This window comes from Neomonachus schauinslandi, chromosome 9 (genome assembly GCF_002201575.2).
Source record: "Neomonachus schauinslandi chromosome 9, ASM220157v2, whole genome shotgun sequence".
Classification (NCBI taxonomy): Eukaryota; Metazoa; Chordata; class Mammalia; order Carnivora; family Phocidae; genus Neomonachus; species Neomonachus schauinslandi.
This window is the reverse complement of record NC_058411.1, coordinates 31,482,148-31,493,661: the sequence shown is the minus strand read 5'-3', so window position 1 is coordinate 31,493,661 and position 11,514 is coordinate 31,482,148. Positions and strand designations below refer to the sequence as shown.

General features: G+C 47.7%; 1 protein-coding gene across 4 annotated transcripts in view; it reads right to left on the bottom strand.

Annotated features, from left to right (window-relative positions):
* Positions 1 to 6,472: 6,472 nt before the first annotated feature.
* The window catches only part of DCAF5 (DDB1 and CUL4 associated factor 5), a 105,111-nt gene continuing 100,069 nt past the window's right edge, over positions 6,473 to 11,514 (bottom strand). For all 4 annotated transcript variants that reach the window (XM_021679735.1, XM_044917985.1, XM_021679736.1 and 1 more), the window contains exon 9: positions 6,473 to 8,364. In XM_021679735.1, the coding sequence (XP_021535410.1) occupies positions 6,595 to 8,364 (1,770 nt within the window). In that variant the 3' untranslated portion in view covers positions 6,473 to 6,594. The remainder of the gene's footprint in view (positions 8,365 to 11,514) is intronic.

Here is an 11,514-nt window from a genome sequence, read left to right as displayed (position 1 = left end):
CCTCAGCTCCCACCCTCTGGTTCCTTTTATCTTTTCCTCCAGTCACCCAGCATGTTTATTGCTTCTCTCTGAAAAGTCTTCCAAGGGATTTATTGACATCTCCAGGGGCTGAAATGTCATGGCGGCATTCAGCAATCCGGGAGGGGTCAGAGTTGCTGAATGGTGCAGGGACAGGTCGCATTAGTCTGAGTTTAAGGGACCTTGTGTTGATTTTCTGGGGGTGAGGGTGGTCCGGGCTAGGCCAACCTGGCTTTTCCTTTGCACCAGGCCTTTCTCTCCTCACAGTGCCTCCTTGCCAGCCATTTTCAATGCCTGCTGCTGCTGCATATTGTAATCAGAGCCTGGAGTCACGCTGGGTGAGGGTGAGATCAAGGTAAGCTCCTCCACCCAACCAAAAAACCACTTTAAGAACAGCAAGATGTCAGGAGAATGCTAGCCTCAGAAGCCAGGCCAAGCCATTTTCTAACATGAGGAGGCTGAAATGGATGATGCAGCTAACCACCCCCACCTCCTTCAGGACAAGGTCAAAAGGGCTAATTTAGGCCTGAACACTTCTATGCCCTCCCAGTCTCCCCCACCCTGGTTCTGGCTTCTCTTCTGGAGAATGTGTTCTATTTGAAAAGCTTTTTCCCCCAAGTATAATTCCATTGCCTCTTTCCACTAGCAATTCAAACCTCTCCTGTCTCGTGTTTCTCTGCCTGTCCTCTCCAAGTGCCACGAGTATGCTCTTAGATCCCTATTCCAGATCTGTCCTGAGCGTTTAGTGGGCTGGGACCCAACTCTGACCCTTTCACCCCTTGGCCTAACCAGACCACTGTTGGCTTTGTTATGGCTTAGCTTCTTCTTGAATCAGATGTTACAGAAGATTACACACACACACACACACACACACACACACACACACACACGAAACAATCCTGCATGGAAAACTCTGGTCAAAACTTTTCCTTGGAACACACACAGAGCATTTCCATGGCTTGCCACTTTCCTGATTTTCCAGGGCTGGTCCAATGCCAGATTGGGGGGTTTCAGCTCTGCAGGCTAGAGACAAGTTTGCTGTCCCAGCTCCTGAGGTCTGGGTCATCTTCAGTACCACCATACTAAGACTACAGTTTCATGAAATCTGCCACTCCCCCACCCTCCCCGCCTGCAGATTTACTGTTGTAAGCAAGGAGATGTGAGGCCCCAGTCAGCCAGGCCTGCCCTTTTTTTGAAGCTCCCAGCTCACAGGCATAGCCTTTAGATCGCTGGCTTCCCAAATTGGAGGTGATGTCCAAGGCCCTAGATTCTGCTTTAGGCAGGTCCATTTTAATGGGGATAATGTATTCTTTTCCTACGGTTTCTGATTAAGGCTTACTAATAAATAGTAAATTCCTTCTCTGAGAGAGAAACTTACTTTCTATATTCCTTGGCAGACCCCATTTTAAAAAGCCTTCTACATGGTATATACGTTAGCAATAAGCAAGGAGAGCAAAAAAGAGAGGATGTGTTCATGGTAGCAAACATTTTAGTGCTATGTATCTGGCACTGTTCTAAGCTATATTTATATTTGCTCATTTAATCCTCTAACAATATGCAGAGATAGGCACTCTCCCCTTTTTATAGGTGAGCGGCTTCAGGCTCTGAGCAGTTTTACACCTGCCAAAGAACTCGGCTCACCAGCTGGTTCTGGTAGACATGACAGGGATGTCTCAGGAATGAGAATGCCACAAGATGGGACCTAGGAATCCAACTTTAGAGTTGTGAGGGACCTCAAGAGTTTGAGTGACTTGCCCAAGGCTCAATGTAGCTATTCCATTGAAGAATTAGTATAGAATCCACTTCTTTTGCTAGTTCAATGCCATTTCCAGCCCAGGCACAGGTCGCTCTTAGAAGGAAAAGAAGTTAGCCTTAACGATTTAAGGTAGGGTCTTGGAGAGGCTAGAAATGTTAGAAAACACGGACATGAAAAGAAAGTAAGAGATGGTGGTAGGGGTAGGTAGGCCCCAGATATCATCACTAACCAGTCTAGGACTAGTCAAGATGTTTGTTACCCTTTGAAAACCTATGCAATCTCCAACAGCCGCACACTCACCTGTTTTTGGTACATGCGAGAGTGTGCTGGTGTTCAGATCATTACTTCGTGGAATTTATGCATTCTTGCTGAGAGAAGTTCTCTCAAACCAATCCTGCATGTGCACTGACTTCCATTATGTTTTTATTTTTTAAGATTTTTAAGTAATCTCTATGCCCAACAGGGGGCTCAAACTGACGGCCCTGAAATCAAGAGCGGCACTCCACCGACTGAGCCAGCCAGGAGCCCCTTGACTTCCATTACAAATTAAGGATTTTACTTGGGGATTTTGGATCATCTTGATGACCAAGTGTTTTACAGGCCAGTCCATGGCATGTTCGGTGCTAATTCTGTGGATCTGGAAAGCTGCTGAACTCACCTAGCATTTCATTTCTTCCATGCAGCCTTCCCTCCCAGCTTCCCTAAGACCACAAAAACATCTCTCATGCCTAAGGATCCTGGGTTGGCATCCAGTTATCTCAGTGGTTTATTGCCTTTCTCTAGCCTTGGTGGTGGTACTAACAAAGCCAGAGAGAGGGAGACTTGCAAGCTAGCATTCTATACTTCAACTGGAATATTCCATTAGCTCATGGCTTTGGGTTCCAGAAAGGAGCTCATTTCCCAACTTCAGTAATTTGAAATACTAGCTATCCCATTTCCCTGCAGTGTGACTGTCTTGTCGACAAGCACTGCAGGACCCTTCTGCACAGCTCAGGTAAACCCTGTTGAGTGGAATAGAGCAACTCCTCCTGCTTGTCCCTGGCCATGTTAGTGCTGGCCCCAGGGAAGTTTCTCTTTGCCTCTGAGCCTCCGTTCTGAGAACCATCTTATCACCTTTGCACTAACAGTGAAATGCAATTAGTGTGTACATGGCTCAGATTTCTTTTCACAGTTTTCTTCTGTTGCATGTGAAAAAATTCAAAATTACTTCCAAGCCACTTGAATTCATGTCCCTTCATTCCCGTATGAGCACTCACACACAAGTGAGCCCTTAGACTGAACTATCCCGTCTGAGAGAACCGCACAGATTGTCCAAAGCCAACATCCTCTGTTGTAGGCAAGTCTGGACTCACTGAGCCTTACTTCACCTTAGTGCTTCAACCCTGGCCCACTGCCTTGCTCAGGTCATAAGGGGTGGATGGCCTTCCTCTGGAAGCATCTATTTTCCTCACGAGCGTCTTGGTTGGCAAGAACTTTTCAGTTAATTGAAGGAGGCAGCTTTATAGGCAGGATATAAAAGGTCTTTTTTCTTTTCTTTTTTTTTTTTAAGGAAGACGTCTGCAAAGCATGCTTGGTATAGGGCAGAAAAAGCAACTTGATATTTGGAAACATAAAAAACTTTCTTTTGGGGCTGTTTGTAATGTCACTTCACTGCATCACTCCCTCAGCTCCAACTAATAAAAGGGTCAATTCCAGGATCTCACTATCCTGAGTCCAAGGAGACCAAGCAGATACCTCCTCCGACCCTACATTTTGTTGTCTAGATGTGACCTTTGCTCTATACCTAGAAGAGGCAATGACCACTGGCATGGATGTGGAATACCAGTTTTTCTTCTAGTCTTCAGAGTGGCTTTGAATCAAGTTTCAGCTAGAAAGAATTAAAACAGGAAAGAAATTAAGGATCAGAGGTGTCTAAGCAACCAAGTCTTCCCTGGAAGAGAAGAGAAAGCCGTGAGAAGTGAGTAATAGGTTTATTTGCATATACACAAGAGAAGAGCTAGCATTGCTGGGAAGTCACAAGAGGAGGGGCTTGTGAGGAGATAAGGCTTCAGCAGAGGAAGGCACCTTGACAAACAAGGGACTCCTGGCTTAGTAAATCAAGCACAGTGGCAACCTTCTTTTGCCCCAAGCCAACTACTCATTTTAACTCATTTACTGCTGTCCTAGAGACACAGGAATCACTTACAAAACCAGGCAGAAAATAAAGTGGAGAGAAATGGTTTTACCTATCTGGACCAGCCACTTAAAAATTTATGTACAGGATGCAGGAAAAAAGAAAAAAACAACCACCATAAGAGGCACTTTTGAATAGTTCTTAATCTAATCAGTGCCATCTGTCCTGCTAGTAAAAATACCAACATGGAAAAATTTGGGGATCAAATGTGCTTCCAAAGTTGGGGCCTCAATTCACAAGGATTTTGGCAAAGGGATTCTAGAAGTGGTTCCTGCCAGGTTTCCAGGCCCAGGATCACAAGACAGGAGATTTCTGGAAAGGAGAGTGGAGTGGCTACAGACACAAGCAATTCTCAGCCTCCTCCAGTGAGTATCTTGTGGGCTTATCTCCTGGCAAGTTGAACCTGGGGTGCTGGGAAGAGTCTCTCGTTGCTAAAAAACGATCCTTCTTGAACACTAAAATCGAACCAGAATGAACTCTGACTTCTCTTTGGAGTACCCAAATGGGATTAAGGCTTTTAACATGAAAAGACCAAGTTCTGCATTTGGAAACTGTAACTACCAAGTGGCTAGTTCCCAAAGGAACTTCTTTTTCTCTAGGAAAAGTGGACTGTCCTTAGAGAAATCAGAAGAGGCTAGCTACTGATTAGATTAAATAAAATAGAACAAAAAGATTAGGTAGGCTGACTAGGAGGGGGGAGAGAAACACACACTGAGTGATTAAATCTTTTTTCTGTATATAAAGGATTAAAAAATTCCAATTTAATAAGTTTTGGAAAAGCAAATGTAAAATGACTTGGGCTTATAAAACCAGAATTTACAATTATCTGTGAATAGTCAAAGACAAATCATAGAACCATTTTGATTACAAATCCAAAGTAATTCTAATGGTTACAGAATCACTCTCCCACTCCCCCCGTGAGATTACAGTTGTTAAATCATAAGCATCCCCACTGCTACTCACACTCCTTCATCTCCTCCTAAGACAGTGTTTTCACACCCAAGTCACATCATGCATACCAGGCACGTCTTTCCTTTCACAAAGCTTAGCCAGATGATGCCTCCTTTTGGCTTAGATCAACAACCTTCCTTTTATAAATAATCCCTCTTCCCCCAGTGCCTAAATTCATCCAAGTCTTCATCCTCCACATGGTCCCAGTCCCAGTAGGCCAAGTCCTCCTCTAAAAGGAACACTGGACTGGAGAGGCTGCACCAGTGACACGTTCGGTCCTCTCTATGCCGATGCTGGCCGCACCCCAGGTGGTCTAGCACCTTTGCACCCAAGAAAGTGATAGTGTGCTTCTTTCTCTCTTCCTCGTTCTTGCCACTACTCTGCCTTTTCGTGACATCTGTGACGACGAGATATCTGGTCCTTCCTAAGTCTTCCTGGCTTGTGCAACCCTTCATGCATAACTGACTGGCAGGACCACTGTGATGCTGAAAGTCTCTTGGTCTTTCTCCTTCTCAGTGAAATGGAGTCTCTTCTAGCAGCCAGGAGTCTTAAACCAGAGACTCCTCTCTGCCTCCTAACCCACCAACTCAACAGCAATCTGTTTCTTTCGAGATGCCCACTGCTCTGCAAGATCTAGTCAGGACACCACAGCCTCTGCTACATGCAAGCCTGCGGGAAGACGCCAGTTCCTTCGATTCTGACCAATCATTTTGGGTTGAATTAAATGAATATAGTACCACACCCTGCTCTTCACGACACTTCTTCATTAACAGACCTAGAACATCTGCTTCAGTAGTCTGAGCACAAAGCTCTTGACGCTGTCTTTCCCCCTCCTCTCATCACGTGGGGCCAAGGAAGCGCCCGTTGGCCTTTACAGTGCCTCTTAGGAACTAGCACCTCAGCAGTTCGAGAGCGTTCCCCACAACCAGTCATAGTTTACGGCCTCCATGCAGAGTGTGGTGCAGCCCTGCTCAGTCTGCCATGGGTGAAATTTATCAGGGGTCTGTGTCCTCTGGAATCTGATCTTACGCGCTAACCTCTCATTTGCATTAAAACCGCTCCACTTTTAGTACGTCCACATTCAATGCTCAATGAAGAAGTGCTACTGAGAGAAAACATGGACGATTTCCCTAAGAAAGGACCCATGCTTTCCATTCCAGCACAGCCAATGGGCTGAGGGCCTGTTCCCACTCTCCCCATCATTCTTTCAGCACAGATCAATGACTCGGCGGCAGCACAGCCGGGTCCAGCAGGCCCTCGCTGTTAAGACCCGAACACCTACAGCATGTATACAAGGTGAGATGGCAAAAGATACAGATCCACAGATCCTTTCTCAGGGAGAACTGAAAGCCTCTGAGACAATGAGCTCACACGTGCCGGTGAACACACACAAGAACAAGTCAAACGTCTCAACAAGGATTTACTTTAACAAAACGCACAGGTACGCGATGCTCGAGTCTTACTAGAAAGGAGTCACTTGGATTTCTTTCCCTTTCCTTACACAGCACAAGCCAACGGCCAGCTAAACATCCAGACCCATTACTGACGAGAAGGGAGCAGCATCAGACACAAAATTTCAGGCCCTGGTTTTATGTGCCTTTAATACTTTTTTCCTTTCCTCTGTGTTCACTAAACAGGATTAAAAAATTTTTTGTAAAGCTACATTTCATAGCTTTTTGTTTTCCCTTTGTTTTTATCATGTTTTTAATTTCTTCTCTGAGGAGGAATTCTCTGAATCTGTATCTTCCAATTCGACTCGGTGCCTTTTGAGGCCACTATGGCCATGAACAGCCCTGCTGCTTTCTGTGTCTGGGGGGTCAGTGGGGTCCTCTCTCGTTCCAGCACTAGGGGTCTCACAGGCCATTTCAGACCCACAACAATCTTTGTGTAGGAGTGTCCCTGTCAGGGACAAGTTATCATGGTCAGTGTCCGAATGTCCTGGAGAAGAGCACACCACTGCCTCCAGCTCTCCAAAGTTCTGCCCATTGTTGTGGGGGTGAGGGGGGCGGGGGTGTAAGCGTCCATTGTTGTGGTTGGCACAGATGGTTTCGAGGCTCCTCTCCTCACTGTCATCAGACTGGGTCCTGGGACAGCTGCCAGACCCGCTGCTGAGAGTGGAGCCAGATGCCTTGGGGACAGGAGGAGAGGGCGGCTCCTCAGCCCGGCTGCTTAGGGCCTTGCTCAGGGCCTTCCCATTGAGCTTCTTGGTTTCAAAAGAGTGTTCTACAGAGCCAGCATTGTTAGTGTCCTGTGAGGGGTCCTCCGGGGCCTCTGCCCAAGGGTGGCTGCTGTGCTCCTGGCCTGGGCCATTGCTGGGATTTCTAGCAGAAGTCCCTTCTTTGGAAGCATCCCTGCTGCGACCTTCAGGGGGCAGGTCCTGGTTCCACGGGCCTACGGTGGTGCCAAGACAGGCTTCCTTACTGGAAGAAGGGGCTGGGCTGTCCTTGTGGCTGGTGCCCGCTCGCCCTTCATCGGCCTCCCCAGACACGAGCGAGCTCTCTCCATCTTTGTTACTGGAGTAGGAGATATAGGAGTAGCGGAGCCACTTGTAAGCTTTATAAATCTTTCGCTCGACCGACTCGATGTCAGAAGTTGGCGAGGCCCGGCTGGGCTGAATCTCCAGCGTGGAAGTGCTCCGCTCAGGGGAGGAGTGGGGAGAGGAGGAGAGGTCGTCCACTTTGATCTGGGGGTAATCATAGTTGTCTTCTCCGATGTAGGTGCTGGCGGGCTTGCTGGGGGGGGCGGGCCTCTCTTCTCGGGGCGCCTTCTGCCGGCGCCGCAGGGTATTGCGCTGCCGTGTGGCCGTCCGCCGCTCGTTCAGCTCCTCCTCATCCTCCGAGCTGCTGGAGCTGCTCGAGCTGCTGGACTCGTCTTCAGGGCTGGGAGACCGCGGCCGGGGGAAGAGGTCTGTGTCCAGCTCCACCTCACAGGCGTTCTCTTCAGAATCGGACTCGTTGGAAAGGGCCAGGAGGCGTTTGTCCTGGTAGCGCCGCAGAGCAGACAGGCGCTGCTGGCGAGACGCGGCCTCTTCACACGTGGGCGGCGGCGGCGGCGACGCCCCTGAGTTGGCGGTGGTGACCCGAAGGGGCCCCAGGTGGAAGGCGCTGTCGGCATTCTCGTCCACTGTGGGCGGAGGGGAGCGGGGCAGCGAGGCCGAGGACTCGGAGTCGGTGTAGCCCGAGCGCTCGCTGACCCCCGCGTGCAGCTGGAGGATGGTGCTCTCGCTGAGGTCGCTGTCGGAGTCAGAGCTCCAGCCCTCGATCTCGCGGCGCACCAGGGAGTCAAAGAAGGCCATCATCCGGGGGTCTTCCTGCACGGACTGGTTGGCGTAGTCATGTGACAGGCCACTCCCACTGTTCAGCACCAGGCTGATGTACTCTTCGTGGGTATAGAGGCAGCGGGAATCATCCTCAATCCGACCGTCTAGGTCCCCTGTACATCCTGGCTGCTTGTATGGGCTCCAGATCTGCACAGAAGGCAAAAACAAAACCAAGGAGGCCTGATTGGAAAGTACTCCAAAGCTGGTGGAGATAAAGAACACTAAGGCAGAGCTTCTCCAGGCCCTTCCTGTCATTCAGCCAGGACTTGCTAACCAGCTTTAAAAATACCTTCTTTACCAGACTGGATTATGTGGGCCACATATGAAAACAGAGGCTTCGGGAGTCAGGTGTTGCAAAAAGCACTGTCTAGGCCATAGGATTGGCCTCGGTGTCAGGAAACCTAAATCTTGTCTCTTGACCCAGGATAGTCACACACCATCCCCCCTACGAGCCCCCTCCTCTTTAGCTACTCTGTGAGTAGCTTGGAAATTACAATGACTCCCTTCATAATCGTGAAGGATAGGGGATGACTTGAAGGTTGGCCAATGTGTTCTAAACTCTCAGAAGACTGAAGCTGCGCACAGAGAGGTACCACTTTTCCAAAGTGAAAACAGACCCAGCAGTCAGTCCCCTGTGGTAGTTATTATTTCAGCCCATAACTCCACTTCTCCCCAACTGCAACATTTCTATTTTTAACTAATGGGAATTGCTTACTGGCGCTTGATAAGAATAGCCAACTGCCTACACTGCAGTTCCCTCTTGGACATGCAGGCAGTAGTTACCCAGGAAACTGGGTTCTCTTAACCAGGTTGCTGCTAACCTGCTCCCCAACTCTCCTGTTAGCTGCAGGAATAGGCAGGACACCCCCCGCCCCAAGACCATGGCCCCATCCCTTAACGCTCCTCCACTCTATCATCAGACACATGGGCTGAGAGCCAAAGGAACTAGGCAGAGCTAGGACTCAAACTCAGGTCGGCCTGACTGCAAAGGCCCAACTTTACAAGTGGAATAAGTTAGGCAAAAATCAAATTCAAGGTAATTAAGCTGTCACTGCAGATGAGAACAATTAGCTTCACCTGACTACCAGACTGGTCCACAGAGCAGCACACAGACGCTCAGTTACATCAGCCGGTTGCCATGGCAACTCAGATGAAATTCCAGGCGATTTTCTTGCCTGACAGGCTGGTGTCTATCTTTAGATGGCACCCAACCCAGAAAACAGGGCTCCTCATTCTCTATCCTCTATCAAGACAATGGCTTTGCTTCCCCAAAGCTATCCAAGGACAAATTCACCTCCTTGTGAGCACTTATCTGAGGCCCCATCCTTCCTGTGCTTTACTTGCAACTTCTGAGAGGTAGCACCTTTTTGGAGGATCTCCAGTTCAAAAGGGGCTGGAAAAACCTAGGTTAGCTCTCTTCATCAATTCCCAACTCAGATTCATTTCTCCTTCGACTTTCTTTGCTGCCTGCAACTCCTCAGGTGTTCTCCCCTCTCCATCCTCACTACCTGACCCAGCGGAGGTTTAAGGCAGTGGTTCTCACACTCAGGGTCACCTGAAGAGTCCTAACGGTGTTGACTCCTGAGCCCCACCCTTAGAGATTCTGATTCACTAAGTCACCAGCAGGTACTGGGGCTCTGCGTTTTTAACAAGGGGGATAGCAACTTTTTAAGAAACACTAGAATATAGTTAGAAAATAAGTGGCAGAAAATAAAGGATTTGTCTGAAGAGATTCTCAAATTCTATGTTTTGAGACATTTAGACATCGCCTTCAACAATAGGCTCAACTACAAATGACTATCTCTGCAAACAAATGTCCGAGGGAATAAAAGTTTGGTGGCTTAGAAAGGAAACTGAGGGGTCCCTTAGGACTTTTGGGGGGGTCTTATCCTATATTCCGGGCCAGATCTCTTACTCTCCCAGTCTAAAAATGGTAAAATTTTTTTTTGTCTTGACAATTTTTCATTGTCTTATATGAAGATAAATCTATACGTGCTTCACAGAAACACAGAATTTGTTAACAGAAGTACAAAATATTAATGGTGGGATGCTGGTCCAACTATGCAACAAGCCAATTTCTAGGTTCTAATCTACCACCCAGCCCCTATGTCTTCACTTCAGGAATGAAAATCATTAACACTGAAAGTCAGCTTTTATTTGGGCTCTGGAATGTATTAAGCTGAGGTAGACTTTCATTCCTGAAGCTTGGAGTAATGGAACAAAACGCTGGATCAGGAGGCAGGAGACTTGAGTGTGGGTTCCTACTCAGCTTGGGTTGACCTTGGATAAAGCTCAGCTCCCTGATCTAAACAGTGAATTAGATGGGTCTCATCCAAACCTAAGGTTCAGAGCAGAACAAAACCATCATCCCAGACAGCTAGTTTGCAATCCTCCAGGAACTTGTGGCTCAGAGCTGCACGGGCAGGCAGAACAGGTAGGAACCCCAGCCCCACCACTTCACAGGGCCCTGGGCAAATGACTTCACTCTTGAACACATCTTTTCTCATCTGTAGAAATGAGAATGATGAAAATACATAACCTATACCAAAGCACAGAAAAATGTGGTGCTTTCTCTTTCACTTGGCAGCTAAATACCTCAACCAGGAAGTTTTAGACCCATCCTCAAAGAGATTTTCGAACATCAGAAGTACTGACCATCCCCCCTCTTATCTTAGTCCTCATCCTAAAAATAACAGTTTCGAAATATTTGTTAAAGTGTTTATTTCTTTGCACTGAAAGTCAACAACTCAGAAGTAAAGCACCAAAAACACAATCTCCTGTTGCTAACATGTTAAATGTGGCTTGGGGCAAGGTTCATGAGAAAAGGAGGAGGGATAAGCAGATTTCTCTCCAAGCCCAGTGAAAAGTTTAGCTCGGGGGCTGCTGAGGGGGAAAGATGCTGTTCAATTCTTATTCAAACATTGTCAAAATGGAAAGCAATTAAGTAGCAAGTGTTCTGATCCACACAGGTACCCATGACATGCTTGACATAGCAGCTCTAAGCCCCCTCCTCTTTGTGCTATTGTACTAAATTAGGAAATCTGACTACCAAGAAAATCTACACTCATAGGGACCTCAATATTTAGGCTATTTAAGGGTTCTCCGCCCTCTCTAATCTGGCTTCCGAGACCTTCTGGGCCCACCTCCTGCCCACCTTCCAGCCTTGTATCTTAGTCCTCCCTTTTTTTTTTTTTTTTGAAGATTTTATTTATTTATTTGACAGAGACACAGCGAGAGAGGGAACACAAGTAGGGGGAGTGGGAGAGGGAGAAGCAGGCTCCCCGCGGAGCAGGGAGC